At 48.7% G+C, this 23,832-nt stretch overlaps 1 protein-coding gene across 1 annotated transcript in view; it reads right to left on the bottom strand.

The window, feature by feature from the left end:
• Window positions 1–375: 375 nt before the first annotated feature.
• LOC119390976 (polyamine-transporting ATPase 13A3-like) overlaps window positions 376–23,832 on the bottom strand; it is a 585,099-nt gene continuing 561,642 nt past the window's right edge. Inside the window, exons 21-22 of the mRNA XM_037658686.2 lie at window positions 22,730–22,822; window positions 376–673 (exon numbers count right to left, since the gene is read on the bottom strand). Of these exons, the coding sequence (XP_037514614.2) occupies window positions 503–673; window positions 22,730–22,822 (264 nt within the window). The 3' untranslated portion in view covers window positions 376–502. The remainder of the gene's footprint in view (window positions 674–22,729; window positions 22,823–23,832) is intronic.

Genomic DNA, 23,832 nt, shown 5'->3' with positions numbered 1-23,832 from the left:
CTCCGTCTTGCGTTTTTTTTTTTTTGGCCACTATTGGTTGTCGATATTTTATGGAATCGGTGTAAGCATATGTACTTTCTTCGTGCATAGTGAAGTGAGAAATAGAAAGGCGAAATTGAGCACTGAGAAAACGTATCATACCATGCGCACACCCGCCGAAACAAAGGCTGTCGCAAGCATAACCGCTGATTTAAAGCAATGCGCGCATGCGTGCGGGTTTGTGAGACCGCGCATGCTCCAGTAGGCAATATCGCAGACCCGGCAGTCAATGCAAGGTGTCGCCCCTCGAAGTAAAGCGGAGGTCGAGCACTCCTCATAGCGGTGGACGGTACTGTACGTATCAACGAAAGCAGACTGCTCCGCGTTTGTGTTTTCGCAGTAAACGTAGGTTTATTCTTGAGTCAAGTACGGTGCAATGTGCCTCGTGAATACCAAGGGGCTACAAAAATTAAACAACTTGCAGTAATGCTTCACGGTTCTCAATGTGCTTGCACCCAGACTCCTAGAACATGTCGAAGTTGGTGATCTGTACGACCATAGTGGCGTTCGACAGAAGCCAGTCAGATTCTTCTCCCATTGTTTCTTCCACACGTTCGTAGTGAGATTTCCGTGCACTTTCGGGAAAAAGACGCCTGTAGAGGTTCTGGATAGCGGTGCTCTTGACGATGTATATCTGAGAAAAGAAGAGAAATAAGTCACAATCACACTACCTCAGCAAAGCCTCTCACCTTACAGTGGGCTGCACCAATTACGCGTAACTCTTTAGGTATATTAGGTTTGAAAAATTGCCGCTATGGAGAGCAAGACGAACAAGTGATGCCTGATTGCAGAGAAAGATATGCCGCTTGCCTTCAATTGTCAAAGGGGCCCTAAACCACCGAGAGGTCAAAATGTAGCTGCGGCGTTGCAGTTGCGCACGAGTCTACAGCGAACGCGTTCGTCCGCTTGTCTGTGCACCTCTCTGAATGCCCTTCCTCAGCTTCTAAGGCGAGAACACAAAGAGCGCACGCATCTGCCAGTAGAGGAGGACGCGAGCGAGAGCGGATTTAGGTCGTTTAGGGGCCTCACGTTTTGTTTTTTAGGGGAGAAGCTCCCTTGGCCCGCACCCCGCCATCGTCGTCGAAGCTCCCTGCAACATAGATGCCGCGCCGGCGCAAAAAGACAATGAAACGCCCGGCGCGGCGCAAAGAAAAAAATGAAAGAAAAGAAAGCGGGCGTTGCGCAAACAAACAAGGCGCGCGGAACAATACAGTTTCGAAACGTACATAGTCGTTTGCCTCCCATTTCTAACGAGCTTCGCTTATCAGCTGTGTTCGTACACGGAACAACTGGTGATTTTTGCCCATGCGTTTTTCTCGCCATGGATACGACACCGTGGCGGGGTAGAGGTATGCAGCTTCACTGTAAAACATTCCGCTAGCAATGTGGTGATTTTTTAACACGAAAGTGTCTTATGCCGGGGTCCACCAAGACTTCACTGACGTATTTCCGTCACGGAAATGACGTCGAAAAAATATACGCGATCAGATGACAAAGAAAGAAAGTTCCGTTAGCGGGCATCGAACCCACGACCACTAGGTCCGCAACAACAGATGTCGGGCACGCTATCTACTGCGCCACATTCACAGACTCTACAGGCTTTACAAACGCACATTTTATATCTACCACTCTCCCGATCGGCGTGGTGGTGTCGCCCTCTGGGAGCAGTAAAGTAATTCGTCATTACTGTTGTCTCCGGGATTAGCACCTGCAACGCGTTGCCCGTCCCTCCCATTCGGCGCGTTTTCAATAGAAGTTTAATTTTGTCAATGCCTTAATTAACATACCGCGAAGTGGCGACCTTACCCAAGCGTTGTAACAGCGTCGGCCTCGCTCATAGCTCTGCGACGCGTGCCTGCCTCACGTGGCTGTAACAGCGCGTTCCCCACTCACGCGCTCGCCTCTAGCAAAAAATCACAGCATATCCACGGCGTGAATGATGATGAGTGGGCGAAGCAGCGGAGGTTCATCGGTAAACCGTGAATCTTCCGTGAATTCTGCCCACTACATCACCACCGACGTGAGATCGGGCGCGTTTATGCTAAGGTTCGATGAGAGTTATGACGACTTGCAGCTGACTTTAATTTTACATGTACGCTGTGAATTTTCAATGTTTAGAAAACCATTGCTTTAGAAAACATCTGGCGTCTCGTTAAGCAGCTGGCGTCTTTTCGTTTTGCTTTAGAAACATCTGGCGTCTTTTCGTTTTGCTTTTAGAAAACATCTGGCGTCTTTCGTTGGTTTATTTCATCAATCAACGGCGTTTTGAACAAAATTTTTATTGTTTAATCACGCACAGGAGAAATATCACCAGGCACTACCCTGGAGGTAAACAATGGCTGCTAATGGGAATGAGAGACAGAAGAAGTCGGCTTTTAGTTAACGCGCACGCTGCGAATTTTTTGTTGTTCAACAACGCACAGGAAAAATCTCCCACCGGCACCACCTTGGAGGTCAAGATCTGGTACTAGTGTTAAGACTGGTTACGCAATACGACGGGGACGAACGGGTGCCGCTTTAAGGAGCTTCGCCCCTAAAATCGCAGCCGTGCTACCGGGGCGGCACGACGCGCTTTGCGTTTCCCTCTAGTCCGGCCATGGTGTTCAATCACATTTTAACAGGCCGGGGGATGGCGACCAAGTTCTGCGTCCAATATGCGACGCTCTTCTGGCTATTACACCTAGTTCTCTGAATACGCGTTCGCCGTTAACTACTACAGATACCACAAGGGTTTGTTTAATCATTTAGCAGGGACGTCAGTTGTCGGGATGGAGATTTACCACCAATCATAAAAGTGGGCACGTCCGCGTTAAACGTGCTATGGCTGCCAGACATCAATATACACTGTGTAAACTCTCTTATATCCATTTACAGTAAACATTCAGCTACTTCTGTATGGGCACGCTTTACTTCCGTGTTATTCCGATTCCTATGACGGAGGGATGAACCATGTTTTTTACAACTCCGCTGTTCATCTACCGTCCCCGAATGGAATGACATTTTTAGCGTGTAGTGTATTCATGCATGCATGCATGCGTATTTAGGTATATACCATGCTAATGAAAGGTATATTTTGGTATATACTATGCATGACCTGCCATTTATGTTTGTAATGCTCATGACATGACGACATTGGAATGTATCAAGTGAATGAAACGGCCGCGAAAGCACTAAGGTCGCACAAGTAGATCATGAGGCACATGACGTACACGTCATGATTTTCAGGTTACGACGAGTAATTTCTGTTCGTCATACGTTCCAGTCACGCCCCACCAATCTCGATATATATCAAGTTCACGAAACAGCTGCGAGAGCGGAAAGACTGCGTCATGTGAATCATGACGCATACATGAATTGTACGTCATCAGTTGCAGGTAACGTCCTGTCATTGACTTTGACCAACGCTAATGGCTTGCCATTAGCGTTGGCGAAGCACATTCGTGGGTGTGGGGTGGAATAGTCGTCTGCCACGCGGAGTCCCTGGGTTAAAATGCCGCTGGATCCCTGCTTTTCGTTCTTTTTTTTTTCATTGTACGCAATCGGTGTTGCTGACACCGGCGGCGGCGGACAGCTATGCCACTAAAATTGGCTGTTCTGATCTCATAACAGCTTCCACTGTAAGTGTTGCAGGGCCCCTTCAATGAGGCCCTGCAACACTTTTCGAAGTAATCGTCGAATGGCTTCATTAAAACAGTTTATTGCCTCACGAATCGACTGCCGCAAAAATTTGTGGAATCCGACAAGAACAAGCGGATTAAGGGATTTGCCGCACGTTTTAAGCGCTTTCTCTCTCCTTTCGTGCCAGAGAGTGCGCTGAAAGCAACGCAGAGAGGGGGATGAGAAGGGACCAAGGATATGAGTCTCTTCGTCAGCGCGCGTCATCACCTTGAGCACTTTCATCTTTTTTCTCTAATGCGCGGCTTACATTCAGTGTGATCGCGAGCGCGTGCACGGGCGCGTGCCGGCATCTTGCGGCGATAACTGTAACTATGCAGCTCACGATGCTGAAATCAGTGAACGGCTGTGGACATGGGTATATGGCGCAGTAATTTGCGTATATGGAATCATTTGTAGAGAGAAGAGGGAGGGATTTCTCCTGTCGGCTGCTCCTGTCGTAGCTTTGGTGAAGAAGAAAAAAAGGGACATCAGGCTGTGTGGCAATTTTAAGCTCACCGTGAATCCGGCTACTCACACGAAGTGCAGTTTCTGGGGCACAAGACTGATGCAACCGGTCTTCACCCACTGCGCGACAACCTCGAAGCCGTAACAGCTGCACCAAAGCCAGAATCGGTGAGCCAACTGAAGTCCTTTCTGGGGCTCATAACCTATTACTCAACATTTTTGCCTAATTTGGCCACGATCCTGGCTCCGCTCTGTCGGTTACTGGTCAAGGGACAACGTTGGCACTGGAAAGAAGAGCATCAAAGAGCCTTCCAGGAAGCAAAGCTCGCCTTGTTAAAGGCAAGTTTTCTGCTCCGTTACGATCGGCAGAACGAGTTGCGGCTGGAATGTGATGCTTCATCGGCTTAGGTGCAGTATTATCGCACCGCATTGATGGCGTGGACCACCCGATAGCACTTCGTTCGAGAATGTAGACGTCAGCAGAACGCAATTATTCCCAAATCGAGAAAGAAGCGCTGGCCTTGGTATTTAGAATTTCTAAGTTCCGCGATTCCTTGCTGGGCAACCGTTTCACGTTGGTGACAGATCATAAGCCCCTCACCGGGCTTTTCCACCCCAACAAGCCGATGTTGCAGATGGCGGTAGCTCGAATTCAGCGATGGGCGCTTCTTCTGTCACGTTACCAGTACAATCTGGAATACCGTAAGGGAACACACAACGGTAACGCGGACGCCCTCAGTCGCTTGCTTTTGTCAGGGAATCAGGAACGCGGAAGTTAAGAAGTCATGGAATATGTACAGTACTCAGGATTCAAACGCGACATCAAAGTTTTAGTATAACCACTTGTATGCGCAATTGCTCGAGATAACGACGTCATGCCGCGACGAGCTGGTCACGTAGAAGTAAAATCGGCAGCGTTGACCCGAAGAATGCAAAGAATAAAAATTATGATCCCAGCAGGAATCGGACATAAGCATTCTACGTGATTCTACCTGATCTACGCGTTCGAGTTGAAATTGCGCGCATATGACCCGCACTGAAAACGGTAAAAACGAAAGTATATGCGTTACTTTGCCCAAAATTTTCCTGTTTCAATCTGTGAGTACTGTACTTTATACGCAAGGTTCGGACGCAAGTGCCTTTCCTTCTAACCAAATAATTAAATGATTGCTTTGACCCAAGAGGACCGCGCAATTCGGCAACTCCGGGAATGGATCGAGCAGGGCTGGCCATCACGTCTTGCGGGGCAGCAGCAACATCCGCAGTCGTACTTCACCCGCCGACATGAACTCGTCGCGAGCCATGACCTAGTTTACTGGGGTCATCGTGTGGTCGTGCCGGAGGTAGCCCGGCAGTGCCTACTCAACGAGCTGCACGATGCCCTTCCAGATGTCGGCGCCATAAAGAGCTCACTCGCACGCTGTTCTGGCACCCTGGATTATACAGAGACATTGAAAGTTTGGTGCAAACTTGTCTCCAATGTGTGCAGGGGTGATCAATGCCTGCGGCGCAAGTACCTGCCCCGTGGCCTAGGACAGGAAGGCGGTGGTATCGAGTGCACATGGATTTTGCAGGAATTGTTGACGGGTACCTAATTTTCGTCCTAGTTGACGCGGAAACGAAGTGGATAGAGGTAACGCCGCTGAAAACAGCTACCCCAGACGCAGCGATCCAATTGCTCAGGGAAAGTTTTTCTAGGTTTGGTATTCCACATTGTCTGGTGTCTTGCAACAGCCCTCAGTTCTCGAGCGCAATGATGCCAAACTTTATGCCTAAAAATAACATACGCCATGTCAGGACGGCGCCATACCACCCACAGTCCAATTGATTAGCGGAGAGGGCGGTGTGAAATAAAAGACGGCCTGAAGAAAAACAAACGTGGCACACTGCAAGAAAAGTTGTCTCGTTTTCTGTTCGGTTACAGATCTACGCCCCTCGAGAGTGACAACACGCCAGCACAACTGCTCTTGGGAATCGAGCCCCGTACAAGGCTGTCCGCCCACTTTCCAGAAGGCGAAGTGCCTGCTGTGGCCGACACGATCCGGGTACAGCCTTCGTCGATCAAAGCACCACTACCGTTCTCAACCGGAATGCCCATCTGCTCCTGCCATTTTCAACGAGGGCAGAAATGGCTGCCAGGGACTGTGATAGCGACGGAAGGGAATCGGATGGTTAAGGTAGAGACACCCTTGGGAACCCAGCGCCGTCATGGGCAATGACTGGGCAATGCAGCAGCAGCAGCAGCAGCAGCCTCGGCATGTTGCCTAAATGCATCTTCTTGTTTGCATAGCTCCTGGATTTCGTCGCCGGCTTCGCCGTTCGTGTCCAGTTCCCGGAGATCTCTAGTTCGGACGCACACGTGGCGATCACTGGTAGTCTACTGTGGGATAGCCCCGTTAGCGAAGAGCGACATCGGCTTGGTTTCTCTGCGTGCATGCTTGACACAGCTGGGATTCTGCCCACACCCGTGGACGCTACAATCATCGCAGCTCCGCTAAGCGACGCCACCACATCGGTGATGTCAGGCATCACCAGTTTAAAAGCCCGGTCGTTCGCACAACTCGGCAGTGGGCAATGCAGCAGCAGCAGCAGCAGCCTCGGCATGTTCCCGAAATGCATCTTCTTGTTTGCACAGCTATGTTACCTCGACAACTCGTGCTGTATCCGGTCTGATGATCGATTCTTGCTGCTGCTGTGTTGCCCACATGGTTATTCACGCATTGGTCTTTTGTGCTACTATTCCTATGTAGCTGATTGCCTCAGTCTCCTACTCCTGAGCGGGGACGTTCAGCTTAATCCAGGCCCAAAGAAAGTGCCGCCTTCAAAATCGAGTAAACCTGCCCTATTGTAGTGTGCCTCGATGTGTGCAACAAAACGCGCATCAAGGCACCCGAGTCCCTTGAATCTTCCCTAAGCGCTCTTGAGTCGTCGGCTGAGCTAGCAGTGTCAAATTGTGATAACCCTTCTCTCGTGAAGGTTCTTCCCTATTTAGTTGCTTGCCAGAAAAGTTTATCCCAAGACATATCCGAAATAAAAAATACCGTGAAGACACGTTTCGACTCCTTGGAATTGCGAGTGACTGCTCTCGAAAACATGTTCCAAAGCTCTGACTGAGCAAGATTCCGAGCAGCTTCGTTCCGAACTGGTTTGCTTAAAACGCTCAGTGGCTGACATAACGGCTAAATTTGAAGATCTTGAAAACCGTTCCCGAAGGAACAACAACATTATTCTGGTATACCAGAAGATAAGGATGAGAATCGTGACACACTGCATTCCAAGGTAGTCAACGTGTTTAACAGGCTTGCCGTTGACTGTCCGCGTGTTGAAGGTTCCCATAGGTTAGGTAGAACACGTCCTGGACGTTCTCGGCCTGTCATTCTGAAGTTGCTAGATTTCAATGACAAACTATTATTGCTAAAGAATGCTTACAAGTTGAAAAATTCTGATATAAAGCTGCCCGAAGATTTTTCCTTGAAGGTACGCGCTGTACATAAAAAGCTATGGGACGCTTCAGCTGAGCATCGTAATAACGGATCGGTTGTCAAGATGAGGTTCGATCATTTATTTATCCATAACGTTTGGTATAATTGGGATGGCACCTCAAACAGACTAATAATAGCTCGTGGTTCTGACAGCAATGCCAGAACGACTAACGCATCTTCTTCACTACCTTGACCGTCCTATCAAACGGCCTCCGATCTTGCGTTTTTGAATGTTAATGCCAAAAGCATTACTAAAAAATTCCCGCAATTTTTTTCGCTAGTTTCGTCGTGTTCTCCTCATGTTATCTGCATCGCAGAAACATGGCTTCACGATGAAATTCACGATTCTGAATTCACGCCTCCTGGTTACATTGCTCTCCGTTGTGATCGCCAGACTAGAAAAGGTGGTGGTGCCGCATTGCTTTTACGCTCAGATTTTAGCTTTAAGGTTCTATCTGGTCCCCCTAACGTTGAATCAGTTTGGTGCAAACTAATAATAAATAAGCAGTATTTAACTATATGTGGTATTTATGGCCCTCCTGATGGCCCTAGCGATCTAGTCGATGATCTCTCACATTTCATGCATGAGCGTCACCTGGATAGCTGAAACATAATCCTTCTAGGGGACTTCAATGTTACCGGCATTCACTGGCCTTCACTTACGTATTCCGCCTCTAGTACCCCTGTCTGCAGGGATCTAGTTACATTTTCCCTATCACATAACCTAATACAATTAGTTCATAAAAATACTCGGCAGAACTCTATTCTTGAGTTTGTGTTTGTTAGTAACAGTCTTGCTCATTTAGGTGTCACATACGATATCTTAGAAGGTATCTCTGATCATAATGCAGTCCTCGTGCACATTAACTGTCCCATTCCACATGAACGTTTCAGTTATACTACATATAATGATTTTACTAAGGCTGATGATACGTCTATTACTGACGCCCTGGCAGATAGCTTTCATCATTTTGTGTCGCTCAGTACCGAGTGTCATGTTGATATGCTTGTTGATTACTTTGAGTCGCTAGTGAAGTCATGCATCGCTCGCCACGTTCCACTAAAAACCAAAAAGATAAACAATAAACTTCCTTGGATTAACCGTGATATCTTGCACCTATCACGACGTGTAAGCAGGTTGCGTAAAACTAAACAATCTAATCCCGAGGTTCGCGTCTCCTTTGAAAAAGCTAAGGATGAACTTCACACTATTACTAAAAATGCTAAAGATTTCTATTTTTCAATGCAACTTCCTCTACTACTAAAATCAAATCCTCGAAAGTTCTGGACGTCAGTATCGCCTAGTACGACTGGCAGTACCTGTTTTAGGATCAACGACGCTATAACCAACGACCCTGTTGTCATTTCGAATGCTTTCAACTCATACTTCCAATCTGTTTTCACCCTCGATAACCATGCAGTTCCTGAGTTTAGGTATGTTGCTCAGACTAATAAACTAGAAAATATCGCAATACGTTGTGATGGTGTCTTAAACCTCATCCTGAAACTTGATACTAAAAAATGCACCGGTTCCGATGGTATTCCTAATTCTTTTCTCTCACGATTCTCTTTATGGACAACACAATACCTTACCTTAATTTTTCACAAATCCATGGAATATGGTGTAGTACCACGCTCATGGAAATCTGCCAAAGTGCTTCCCTTGCATAAATCAGGCGATAAACAACTTCTTTCTAATTACAGACCAATATCTCTTACACCTTATTCTTGCAAGGTGTTAGAACACATCATTCACAAACATATTATCAAATTCCTTGACTCTAATAATATCCTATCATCAGCTCAACATGGTTTCCGTCGCGGATATAGTACTGTAACACAACTAGTCGATTTCATGCATGACGTTGCTTATAACTTAGACCTAGGTAACCAAATAGAAGCCATTTTCATTGATTTCTCCAAAGCGTTTCATTCCGTCATTCGTTCTAAGTTATTGCTAAAGTAAACGTCATTCTCGATAATCGCCGTATTGTTTCTTGGATAGCCAGTTCTCTTCATTCGCGCTCACAGTTCGTTTCGTCCAGCTCGACATATTCATCTCCCATTGACGTCACCTCCGGTGTTCCTCAGGGATCCGTTCTAGGCCCTTTATTTTTTTACTTTTCATTAATGACTTACCTCATTGCAGCTCATCTAAAATAAGATTCCACGCAGACGATTGCGTCCTCTATGAAACTATCAATTCCATTGACGATCATTACCATCTCGCGCAATCAATCGCGTCTTTTAGCAACTGGTGTGACGCGTGGCAAATGAGCGTTAACTGCACTAAAACAGTCGTAATGTCTTTTACCAGTCGGCGTAACCCCTTCTCTTTTGACTGTTCTCTAGGTGGCACCCCGCTCAATAAAATTTCAGAGTACAAATATTTAGGAGTAATTCTAACCGAACACCTTCCATGGACTAACCACATTGATCATGTATGCCGTAAAGCGCTAAAAATATAGGTTATTTGCGCCGCACCTTACCTAACGCCCTTCGAGATACTAAACTGCTTTTATATAAATCCATCATTCGCCCTGTTCTCGAATATGCATCCGTAGTCTGGCTTCCTTATAAACACTGTGCAATAAGCTTGCTAGATAACATTGTACTAGCATTGATAGGCGGGAGGGTGGGAACTTATCCATCTTTGGGCAGGTGATAATGCCTGCTCAATCAGGCATGTTAAGAAGTACACCGCGTGTTCAGAGGGGTGGGGGGGGGCTATATAAGATTCCTTGTACCTGCGGGTCGATATTGGAGATATAAAAGGCGCGTTTGTAAAGCCTCTAGAGTCTGTGACTGTGACGCAGTGGATAGCGTGCCCGGCATCTGTTGTTGCAGACCGAGCGGTCGTCGGTTCGATGCCCGTTGAGGGAACTCTTTTCTTTGCCATCTAATCGTGTAAATTTTTTCTACGTAATCTCCGTGACGGAAATACGTCACTGAAGTCTTGGTGGACCCCGGCAAAAAACACTTTCGTGTTAAAAAAAGCATCAATGCTCGTATCCAGCTTAGCGGAACCACAGCCCGACGCAGACGCTAGAGAAGCAAGGGCAACGCCGAACTCCATTCCAGCGACTCCTCGGTCGCCCGGCTCGACTCGAGAAACGTGGCGCCGGAGCCAGTTCCAACTCAACTGCGCCGCTCAGCGCAAACAAGACGCCCTCCGGAACGACTGGGCTTTTGAAGCGGGAAGGAGTGCAGCATGGTCGATAAACCGCACTCACCCACCCGTGTTTCTTATCACCTGTCAGCAAGTCACGATGTACTCAGCCACAGCTCGTGTTCTAGGCTCACGTGGTTTTCAGGATAAAAAGGCCAAGTGCCAAGTAATCAACTTTCAGTTTCTTGTTGCTACTGCGTTGCGTCACTTGAAATCCTGAGTACAACACAGAGCAGAGCGCGGAAAGGGCGAAGGGCGGCCTCCACGCCAGAGAGAGCGGTGCCGTATACGTGGACGCGGCAATCAGGACAGGGGGGGAGCTTTCGGCGCGGCGGTGGTCAGCGCGGTCACTGGCGAGACAAAGGCGGCGGCGAGTGTGCGGGCACGGGCAGCGCATCGGCCGAGGAGGTAACCATCGCCCTGGCGCTCGCCGACCCCGGATGCACGACCGTGCTGAGTGATTCCAGGACCGCGGTGCGGAACTACGCCAGAGACAGAGTATGTGTGGCAGCAGTGCAGGTGCTGCGCGCGGTGAACCTAGCAGACCGAACGGTGACAATCAAGTGGTTCCCGGCCCACATGGGTAGGGACGTTCCGCTCCGCGGCAAGGCGAACCACAGCGAGACGGCCAACCAAGCGGCGCGAGGTTTCACATACCGCGCCGCCCAAGCGGCCGACTCGACGGAGGAGTGGTGGTGCGAGGCCAAAGACAGGATGACAGAGTACAGTGAAGTGCTGATATGGTACACAGTAGGGCGCAGAACTATGCCCCCGCCTCACCCGGGCCTGACCTGAAGCAAGGTGGTGACGTTCCGGCAACTGCAGACTGGGTCGCAACCCACGCCGGTGCTCAGTGAGGACGTGTGTTCTAGCGTATATGCAAGTGACTTGTGTCGCGTTTCTAGATCGGAAGGAGCTACTGCGGCCCACATTTTGTGGGATTGTGAATAGAATCCGAGGAAGGCAAGGACAGTGACGACGATCCCGCCGTAGCTTGCGGCCGCCGCGGGAAGCGACCAACGGGAAGAGGAGACACGGGCCGTCCAGTGGATTTCGGCTGCCCTCGAAAAGCAGCGCCCGAGCGAAAGCGCCAAGTGCTCCCTGCCACCCCAGCACAGGCGCAGGCGCGGGTGCCAGAAGGCGGGAGTAGCGAGGGCTGCTCGCCGAGTATAGGACGTCAGCTCGAGGTGATGTGTAGCCGCATCGCGATGACCCTCCCCTCGCGGGTCTAGGATAGTCGTCCGCCGGATAATCAAATGAGGTCTTTTTCACTCGCTCACCAACGTTGACGCTTGGTGGCACATCTCCATACCGACGACTAACGTCCATGATCACAATGGATTAAACAATCATTTGTGGTTACTCTAGTAGTTAACCCTTTGCTTCCCACATACAGTCTGCACAGTGCTCACAACCAAAAATGATATTTGTAGGCAGTTTCCGTTCAAACTACCGCAAATTTCCGATTATATGTGGAGTCCGATTATAAGTCGACCCCCCCCCCCCAACTTGCAACTCCTTCTAGGGGAAACAGAAGTTGACTCCGAACACAGCCTCATGCTGCGGCCATAGCTCACCAAAAATTTTTCAGAAGAGGGAGTGGTGCAAACAAACATTTATTTGCCCGTGAAACATTGCTTACGACTCGTCGTCGCTTGAAAGAAGGACGCAGTCACGGTCATTGCCATCGTGTGAGCCACTGCTGCTGCTCGCCTTCGGAACGGGTGCCAGTGGTCGTAAACCCAATCTCCAACCGCCTCCTCAACGGCAGGGTATCGTCCAGACTTCGGTCCGCGATGGAATGGCGTGTAGCAGCGCACGCGAAGATCTTGGTCCTTTGTTTTTTCCATTTCCTCACGCACTTTTCCGACACATCAAACGTGCGCCCTGCTTCAACGTTGCTTTCCGACTCTTCGAAGAGGATCACTTGCCTCTTGAAAGCAGCGCTGTACTGTTGCCGGCGTAGCAGTTGCACCAAGGCGTCCGTTTGGCAGTGTCGCAAATCGCGCACACCACTGCTCGCAAGCGAAGCGAAATTCAGAAATGGCCAGGGCTGGGCAGAGATACTCGGAAAAGTATTGCGGAATACAGATATCGAAATACATGGACAGGAAGCCTAAAATACAGATACTGAGATACATTTTCCTTTACCGTAACGGGATATTTCAGAGATACTTTCGTAATAAGACGAAAAAAGTATTCCGGAATACAGATACAGGAATACAGATACTGGAATACTTTTTTTATGTGAAGGATGCTCATATTCCGCAAACACATTTACAAGTGCAGCATAATGTTGTAAATAAAGTTCCAGCGCATTGAAACTTTCAGTTCATTTATTTATTTCAGTACCTTCAGTGCCATCAAGACATTACCGGGGGGGAGGGGGGTTACAATGTGCATAATTAATAATAATGACATAATCACACGTATCAGTTGCAATAAAAATACACTATTTCACAGCAACAGTAACAAGCATTGGACACCGAAGTCGACATACTTGGTGACAACAAAATGATCTATGCTAGAAATGGCATAGTTAATGCAAATCACTCGAATCGATAGTGAACACCAGTGAAATGAAGAAAAGTATCCATTTATTTTGCACATAAGATCTGCTTTGCTGAGAAGGTTGCTGTGTGAGCATCTCAAATAGGCTGTCTTCTAGACAGCGTCGGTTCGGCCTCAGAGAAAGACTCGCGAGAGAGAAAAAGTCTCAACCGCTGCAGACGATCACAAATCCGTGTTATAGTAATAAATACCATCTTCATAGGCGGATAGCCCTGCAGCGTGGCGATATCTCTTCTCGGGTCATCTAGACACCGAAACACTTCGGCCCTGACGTGAGGTTGTTCTGACCGTTCAGAAGCCGAAGTTGGCCTCCATCTTCGTAATCCTCAGCCGTCTGGCCTGGTCGGCGCCTGGTCAAACGGCTGGTAATTCCGCTGCCCATGTAGGCCGGTCATAATTACCTATTCGCAATGGTGCCCAATATGTAAATACAGCACAATTCCGACATTGGCTGGCCAAAATCACATTCTTCGGGGTTGAGAGGGTTTAAGCCCTCCCAAGTCGCTCCTGCCAGCTCTCTAAACAGACGTGGAAACAGCGACAGCTGCTCAGAGCGCCCCATCAGAAACTACAGCGAGTACTCGTCGCCAGGGCCGAAAGGGTTACTCTTCAATAATGCTGTCACCGCCAGCGACGCTACCAGCACCCATTTCAGCAAGCCGCAAGAGGCGAAGTCGTCTCTGGTGGTGGGGAAGCCTGGTACAAAAGACCGTTTCACGCCTGTAATCAATTAGGAACGCACCCTGACACGCGGCGAGGTGGCTGAAAGCGCGAAAAAGATAGCCTTCTTCTAGTAAGTCACTTCCGCCGCAACTACGGAAAGTGCTTTCGAAGTGCCGCCGCTTTGAGCAAACGCGCGCGAAGCATTGCAAAGCCTCTGTTCCAAGGCGGTATCCGCGCGGGGGGGTCACGAAGTAATGGCTTGCCACCCGAAAAAAATTAGGCGTGCTGCACTGGCCTTGAGAGACAACGACTTTTGTCGGCAGAGGCCGACAACACCGCCTCTGCGATTCTGCCGTCTACCACATGGGCCATCGCTTGAGGGGAAACCATCGCCGCCCTTTTTGTTGGCGACCGGCGGTGCGCCTTTGCTTGTCTTGGTACAAAAACAAGCAAAAAGAAACGTCATTCCCTCCTTGGAAACACGCCTCAACTCATTTCCGACAAAAAATGTAACGAGATACCCGTGCCCTGCATAATATTGCGATACAAACGATACATCGTAAATGTATTTCACTACTGAGATACAAATACATTTTTCAAAAGTATCTCTGAAATACTATCGCGATACTCCTGTATCGCGATACTGCCCAGCCCTGGAAATGGCGAACAGGCGTGAGTGCAAAAAGACGCGAAGATGCTTGTGGGCGCATGTGACTGGTCATGTGGTTTAGTTCCCCGCGAATTGGTACCAGCCCACACGGACGCCGATGGTTTGTCAACGAATTGTATCTATTGTATGAAAACAAACAAAACAGCAGGGCGCATCGCAAGGTAAATTCCTATTTTTACATGGAACATCGTTCGCCCTCTATCAAAGGTTTGTAATGCTGCTTTCGAGACCGTGTTTCCCAAGCAGTTCGCATTAATGCCGCGCGGCGGTGATCTTTAAACGCGCTCCGTAGTTTCGCCTCGCGTGGTTTCGCTATAGTTTCGCGATCGTCGTGGCAGATCGCAAAAATGTCCGCCTCCGGAAGCGGCGCGCGCGCGTTCGGAGATAGCTGTTGCTGCGACTCCGCTGCCTCTGCGGCTGATGTTATCGATGCGTCGAATAGCAGGAAATCCGAGGACGACGACCTTTCGTCGGACCCCACAGATCCGACGAAGGTCCACTTTACGATTACGCGTATAGGTCGACTCCGATTTTAGGTCGACCCCCGAACTTTGGAAGGTCACTTTATGGAGAAAGGTCGACTTATAATCGGCAATATACGGTAATACCTGGAAAAAACTTACAATACATACACATTTTATAAAAATTTTGTAACTGCCACGTTTGTTGCCGTCGGGAATGAGGAGTTGAAAATAGGGGACTATGTATTGAATGAACTCTCAGGAGCTTTCAAGAGGCATGAAAAAATTGAAAGCAGTTGATTTTTCTGTATCAACTCAAAGGTAAGATGTGTTCTTCTCCACAGTTAATGTTGAGGTCCTTCTTCACCCAGTGCCATATTTTTTTTTGTTCATCTGAGTCGATCGGAGTCAACTTCTTCATCCTTACTGTCTGTGGAGCTTTCGCCATGCGTGCGTGGTAGTCTCTCCGGCGAAATATACTCTTCTTTGTAATCTGAGCCTTCCAAGTCTTTATCTTCGCTTCCGCTTGGATATTGAAAGAGAATGTCTTGTATGTGCACGTCTGTCAACTGTTGCCTCCATAAAGAAAAACCTTTTTAAGGCCTTGAGGTGCTCTAAAACTCCTTTTGCAGTAGCGTAATGAAAAGAAACAGAACTGCGACGCACTGCAAACTTCTGTACAATTTTTGGCCTATCCGGAAGCTGGACCTCGCAATCCTGAGTGCCACAAACGTGTATGCAAGCCTAGACTGCACATACAGTTAACAATAACCAATGATACAAAAGTCACAGTTTCGCCGCAACTGCGAAGCAATGAATGCGATAGCAATAAATTGGAATGTAACGCGAACAACGGAAAGCAGCTCGAAATTGCCAGCGTGTCGCTCGAGCCCAAAGGACGCACGAAAAGAACGCACACAGGAGGAGCGCGAACTAATGCGTCACAGTTCGACACTTGAAGCGCACTGCTCAAACATAAAGCAGGACGCACGAAACGAATGAACAGCTACACACAAGACGAGCGCGAACTAATTGTCACAGTTGTTACTTATTTCTGTTTGAACAGCCCGCTCCTTTCGCAAACGCGGCCGCTGCAGCGAGCGAAGCGAAGCACCTCACCGGCCGCCCCTTCTTTCCACGAGATAAGCGCACGAAAGCGACTACGCCCTGTAGGGCGAAGTGCAACGGCGTTCGCAGGAGCGGGGCAACGATCTTTAAAGCGCGCCACACGCGCGCACATCGCGCCATCTATGTGGCCACTAAGAAAGCATGCTGAAGTACATGGTGTATATAAATAGCTCGCCGTTAGCAAGCTGAAAGACTGTGCTGTCGTGGCCTAACGTCTAACGCGGCGGGATGCGAAGCGAGAGGTCGCCCGTTCGATTCCGCGCGTCGGAAAGTATTTCTGAATTGCTTTTCTTTGTGGCTTTTCTATATATATATACATACTTACACATATACGGTGAATGACGGCGGCGACGGGGACGGACATTTTCCAGCCGAGACTGACCATATAATTGCTATCGCAACAAAATACTACAAACTAGGCTCGTTGCGTAGGCATCGCGAAAAAAAATATAGGCGTTACATATTATACATATTACAAGTAATAAGCAAAGAGGAGCATGAAGAAGCCAAGAGGTAGCCGTCTTTGCCGGCCGCACGTGTGTCCATGTTTGCAATGGAAGAAACACTCAAGTGCGGTACCTGTAGCAACATCTATCAAGCGGAAGTGAAAGCTTGGATTTCGATGTTTCTGGTAGCAAGCAATCAAGGGTCCCTTAGTAAAATTTTGAGGCAAAAAGAAAGTCAAACAAAACTGCCACAAATGTGGCACCTGAGATATAAAGGGTTAACGGTGAGAGCGTGATCACAGAAAGCGGTGTGACAGCCGGAACAGCATCGCTGATTAGACGCAGAACTTTAGCTAAGGCCGCCATCCCGCTGCATATTAAAGAGTTATTGAACATCATGGTGGGACTAGAGGAAAACGCAACGCGTGTCGTGCTTACTCTCTAGCCCGGCCGCGTTTTTTATCAGGGCGAGCGTAAGCGGCGAACGCGGTGTTACAGTGAGGCGAGGCAGGCGCGCTACATAGGCGCGCGTCCCAGAGGTACATTTAATATCGATGGATGCTATGAGCGAGGCCGAGCATTCGGCTAAAGTCGCCACCTCGCGGTGTGTTAAGGCGTTGACAAAGTTGCACTTTTATTGGAAACGCGGCGAATGGGACGAACACGTGGCAACGACGAATTTTAGGAGCTAAGCGCCAAAGCCGCTGTCATAATGTATTACTTCACGTTATCCCCTCCCAGAGAGCGACACCACCCCGCCGACCGAGCACTGTGAGAGGAACGTCTGAGATATAAAAGGTGCGTTTGTAAAGCCTCCAGAGTCTGTGACCATGGCGCAGTGGATAGCGTGCCCGCCATCTGTTATCGCGGACTAAGGAATCATGGCCCGACTCCCGTTGATGGAACTTTTAGGGGCGAAGCTCCTTATGGCGTGGACCGAGCGTCCCGTCGTAGGTAACCGCCTCTCGTTAGTTCTTGAACTGGCCGTAGAGGGCGGTACTTGTACTATATAACGAATGCATATACGCTAAAAAATGCAAGATGGTACGACACTAGAGGGCGTTACTTGTAGTATGATAAAATAAAAGGTGAGCTTTATGAAAACAGGAATGACGTCAGACGTACGGAAGGAGAGAGACGATCGCGCGACGACGATCGCGTGTTCTTCGGCGGTGCCGTACGCCAGGGGGTGCTCTATAATACAATAAACGCGCCGTTTTGGCGCGCGCGCGCTCAGAGGGTCTGCGGAAGATGGACAAGGCTGCTGAGCGGCGTGCGCGCAGGGCGGCGGCGGCTCGCGCTCGAAGAAGGGACCCCGACGTGCGGGCGCGCGAGGCAGAAGCGTGCCGCGAAGCTGCGCGGCGGCGCCGACAAGATCCCGGTGTACGAGAACGAGAGGCCGAAGCGGCGCGGCAGCGGCGCCAGGCCGCACGAGAAGATGATCTCCAAGCCGTGCGGCAACGAGAAGCGACGAGAAAGCGTGCCTATCGACGGGTGAACGAGGAGGTGAGAGTTCGAGAGGCGGCTGCAAAACGTGCCAAGAAAGAACACGAAGGTGCCGACGCCCGGTTCAAGAGAGACTTTCTGGACGTTTCGTTCGGCCACAGTTGCGAGGTTTGCGATCAAGAGCTTCGCCCCACTCTTATCATTCACCCCGTGGATATGCTGCCATTTTTTTCTTTCAGGTCTTTTGCCATCTGATTGTGTGCATTTTTTGACGTCATTTCCATGACGGAAATACGTCTGAAGTCTTGGTGGACCCCTGCATAAAACAATGTCGTGTTGAAACATCCTGCCAGATAGTCGCCGCCGCACAGTCAGCCTGCAGTTGGTCACACATGCCGGATACTGTGGAAAGTGGTCTGGCGAGTCACAGACGCCGCACCGGTACCCAGAAGGATTCCCGCCCAACTCCCGTTGAAACGTTTTTAAGGCTCCCGGCAAGACCTCCTTTCGGATGTAACCAACCCGCCGATGGGCATTTTCGGCTTCGCGATACTGAGCATCCTGGCTGGCAATGCGTTTAAGCTTAGCGTTGTTGGCCCGCTCTCGGTCAGTCATCTTAGCCCGATGGCATGGGCATGTGATTTCTGCGAGGAGGCGCAAAATCCACGTGTGCATGGTTCGACGCGGGTTTCGCGTCGGCTGCGAGAAGTGGCGCGAACAAGCCATGGGAAAATTTCTGTGCTAACGCAGTCACACAAGTCTAGCTATTTATAGCATCGCCTGAAAAATAGGGAATAGGCGCTTGTCACCTGAAAGTCGAGGGCTATTATGGGTCGGCGGTATTTGGTAGCGCCTGATGCGGGCGTTGCGGTGACCTGATCTAACCGAAGAGTCACCGCGCACTGGGGCCGGAGAGTGGAAAGGGTGAGGTCAGATTGGTTTGCCGATGCTAGCAGAATTCCTTGACGCTCCCTCCTAGTATTTTCAGCCTGCTTACACTTTCACGCATTCAAGCGTTCCAAGGCGCATTTGGCGGAACTGCGCGCGTTGACAAAGGTTGGACGCAATCAGTCAGGGTTATCAGTCTGCCGCTACTACTAAACTAGCCGCTGCAGAGCAGAGGCTCAGCGCCGGTGACGTACCGCCCGAATCTTGCTGCAGTCTAATGTGGAATTAGGGAGTATTAGAATTGTCAGTGATTTTGAAACTCACGTTCACAATTTCTGTTTACGTGCAACCAGGATATCATGTTTCGTTAAAGGGCCACTAAACCACAACGGAAACCACCAACAGACGCTCGCCTCCTCCTCTCCGTGCCTTTGCTCTGTCGACAACAGCCGCCGTGACGTCACCTGTATGATTAGGTGACGTCGCGAGCAAGAGACGCGGTCAGAGGGCGAACAAGAGCCTGTTTTCTGCTAGCAGATGCGCGCGCTTCTTGCGTTTCCGTCTCACACGCTGACGAAGGGCACTTGGAGATGTGGATAGACGAGTCGGCGAACGCACCCTAGCGAAGGAAAGAGCGAAACGAGTAAGCGCGTGCAACTCCGCCAGCGTTCGCTGTAGTCTCGTGCACAACTGCAACGCCACAACTAAATTTCGACCTCTGGGTGGTTTAGGGGCCCTTTAACCTTTCGGCCGTATATTACCATGCAGGGAAAGCAGCGAGAACTTCGAAGGCTTGCATATATAGTTTTAGAAGTATAACGGCTGTGAGAGCCGCATTGCGATATGTTGCATTTCATGCTGTTTCCGGTGCGAAAATGCTGCTAACTGCGCTGAATTACTTTTTTTGCGACATTCATACTCGCTGTCGTGATAATACTTGTTTTCTTGCAGACGGATAATACTCGGCTCATAATTTTCTGGAAACCCTCAGAAAATCGGAGCAAAGTTTAAATAGGTCGGCAGTTTCGTATATTAAACCAGTTCAGCTTCTTGTATCCTGGCTTGACTTCGCAATCTACCATTCCAGTGGACATATACGTCCAGTAATAGAGGTATCCTAATCATTGCCTGCAGTAAGGACCAACATTGATTGCGTCTTATTTCCAGGTTCATTGCCATGAATAATTAGCAGAAATAGTTGGGTGTATATACAATGCATTTAGGTGTTAAGGCAGGCAGAAAGCAGTCGTGGGTTCATATGGCGACGCATTACAGAAGGTCTAAGGAAGAGAAACACCGCACCGGCAGGTGGAAAGAACACTATGCTAGCAAGATGGCTGACCAAAAACCTCCAAGCGAGAGCGTGCTGTTCCAAACGACTTCTTCGTTTCTTTTCCTGAAAGTCGGCTCACCATCACGAGACCTCGGGACCTAAGGGCACCATTTTCCCATTAAAAACAAAACAAAACAGAAAAAAAACCAAGGCAAACACAGGACGAGCGCTGCTTATCAACTGGATATTTAGTGGAAAAGACACAACTCTCCTACAAAAAACAAAAACCAAGAAAATTGCAGCCTGCTCGTGCGACGAAAGAGCAAACACCAATATAATTGCCGGGGTTCGCGTGCCATAAACGCAATATAATTATGAAGGACGCCGTAGTCGAGTTGATGATAGGCTAGTGCTAACTAATGCTTACCAGTGGCGGCTAATCATTCGCTAATCTTGGCTAACTGTCAGCGTTGCCCGGTGCGAGTGGAGTTTGTTAGCTGACCGCTAAGATTGCCTAGTGTTGGCTGCAGTAACGTAGCGTCAGCTATCCATTCTTGTTAGAATGTAATAAGTGTTACATGTGTGCTACTGCGATTATGCAACTTATAAGTCTGGCGCTGCTTTACCCCGCCGGAATGCGCCAACATACTTTGCTTATGATACACACGTCACCGACCCGCAGCGCGCATCTCTCGTGGATGAATGCCTGCGGTACTCAATCAAAAGTGAGCGCCGACGTTTGGTACGACCATAAACTGCCGTGCAGTCGTCACACTGTATTCGAGGTGCTTGCGAAGCCTGCGTTACACACGCAACTTCTCAATGTACACATGGACGTCGATCCGCCCCGTTACGCTACGCTCAAGGTCAAACAGAGCGGCATACGCCGCTCTTCGTTGAGTGCTTCGTATCAGAGTTCTTTAATCATACGAGTTGCCAAACTCCTCGTGAGCTTCATGTATCAAAATTGGGGCGGACCATCGGTAGAAATCGCGGACGTCTACTGAGTGTTGTGCGACCTGCAGTCGAGAAAACAAGACAATAAATGGCACTTTTGCGTGCTTCGGTGTTCAAGACTGCAAGGGATCCTACGTTGTGTACAATTGCGACGCGCCGTTCAAACACCAAGAATGACGCACATAAACACTGATTTAGTACTCAATACGAGCGCGAACTAAAATCGATTTAGTTGGTGAAAAATGACAAATGCATACGAGTGTGAGAAAGGAAGACACAGGTAGCATGCGTAATTCACAGAAGAAGAGAAGAGGTATCCGCGTCACGCCGTCTAGTCAGCCCATATCTTCTATTCAGATTTCCTTGTAAAAAATGAAAAATGACATTTCATCATCAGTCAAATACATTGATGGCGCACTAACGCACAAATCATTGGCGATGTTGAGCATCGTGAAGGCCTCGATCACTTCCCTCTTGCATTTCTAGATCGCGATACAACTGTGGTGCTTTCGAGTTCTGGCTGACAATCAAACCTGCTGCAATGGGTAGCTAAGCTACCAGCGTTACAAATGTGCATACTGTTATAATTATGCTACTGTAAACGCGTGTTAATGCACCTACCAAGTTGCCCGATATACCGTTTTAGGAATTGTAAGGGAACACATTATATTGCGCATTTTTCACAACTTACAAACCAGTTTACATGATTGTCAGAACACAAATGATTTTTTTTTTGCTTTTTTGGTGCTCGAACAGCGCGTCGCGATTGTCCACTATGCGCAACGAACTCGCCCATCCTCTGACTCTTTTAGCCAGATAGGTGAAGCGAGAAGTGTGTTTACGCTTGCGGCTTTCATTTTGCAGGTGATATTGCGGCCATCGAACTTTCAGCCTTTCTTGAAAGTACTTTTTCTTATTCTTGCGGCCACAACTCGCGCATGACAACGAAGACTGCAGCTATCGTGGCGATGTGGTGTGTTTTCTGTGGTCGCTCCCACGTGGGGCGTCGGTTTGCAGTTCTCCGCACATTCATCCGTGGCCAAGTACAGGTTTCAAAACGCCGTTTCACAGCTTTGATGATTCAAGATCCCTGCCTCGAATAACATCGATTCCCAGAGTGCTTAGAAACTGCTGGAAATTTTTTATGCAGCACGATTTTGTAGTTTCTGAAAAAATAACGCAGCATGTGTTCGTGCAGTCTGCTTGGTGTGTATCTATGGCCACGAGCCTCAACAAAACTTTGTAAGCAGTGTAGTCTATGTGTGTTGTATGTGTTATGCGGTTTTCAGTGTATATATGTCAGGCGAACAGCCTGCTAACATCTCCAGCTTTTCATTCAAACATTTGTCTCCCTCTTTCTCCCTCTAGATTATAGAACATTTGATCTTCAAAACGGAATAAAAAGATGTCATACTTGCAAAAGTTGTGCCAAAGCCCAGTGCACAAAAGACAGGAGGAGAATCGTCAGACGCAGGCGAACCTTTTCATATGGCTGCCATTTCACCAGCTGCAAGAGGTCCAAACATGACGTATTAATACCCCATATTAGGGGAATATAATAAGTACGCTGCACGATCAACATAACAAGGAAATACTAGCTTATGATCGTAAACACATTTTGCACCACGTACTTCACAGTGTCGTGGTAGTAGGTGGAGAAACGCAGTCTTCATTACGAAATCATAATATTCTCAGTTATTCCTGCATATAGCAAGCCTGTTATATTGTAAATATTGCCTTGCTCACCTAGCTGATCGTTTAACCTTATCTACGGGTCAATTACGTGCGGTGCAGCATTCGGATTAACAATGAAACGCGATATGGCGAACATGGAATTGTTACAATATCTTAGCGAACGTTAATTAGTACATGACGAATTGAATTTGACCAGGTTTTGTTCTGATATGTGGAGGTAATTCCACAAAGACTCTGTCAGCAGGCATGGTACCCAGTGCAAGGCAGGTTCAAGCATCAGCAATTTGAACAACTTCGCAGTTCAGCTTCCTTCTGGGACAACGAGTAATCGGGGGTGGGGGGGCATGATCAAATTGCAACTGCACCCAGTACTGGTGAGTGATGGGACGCTATCCAATAATCTCGAACGTGTATAGCTAGGACACATCTTTTCATCGGGCAACCCAGTGGTAAAGGATCACGCGTTTACCTCTAACGTTAGCATCTTCAAATCAACATATGTAAACGATAGTTTAATCACCCCTATTGAAAATTTGCCCAATGGTGGGCATGATGGGACCCACTACCCACCATCTTGGTGGATTATGGTACTGGGTAATGATGGACACATGGTGGACAGATGGTGGGTGATGGACGGATGGTGGACAGATGGCGGGTGATGGACGGATGGTGGGTGGATACTGGGTGATGGACAGATGGTGGACAGATGATGGGTGGATGACGGGTGATGGACATGCTGGGTGTATGCTGGGTGATGGGCAGATAATGGGTAGATAACGATGGGTGTTGGACGCCTGAGTCAAAGTCGAGTTATGCAATTAT

This window comes from Rhipicephalus sanguineus, chromosome 4 (genome assembly GCF_013339695.2).
Source record: "Rhipicephalus sanguineus isolate Rsan-2018 chromosome 4, BIME_Rsan_1.4, whole genome shotgun sequence".
Lineage (NCBI taxonomy): Eukaryota > Metazoa > Arthropoda > Arachnida > Ixodida > Ixodidae > Rhipicephalus > Rhipicephalus sanguineus.
Note: the sequence above shows the minus strand (reverse complement) of the source record. Positions and strands in the feature narration are given on the sequence as shown.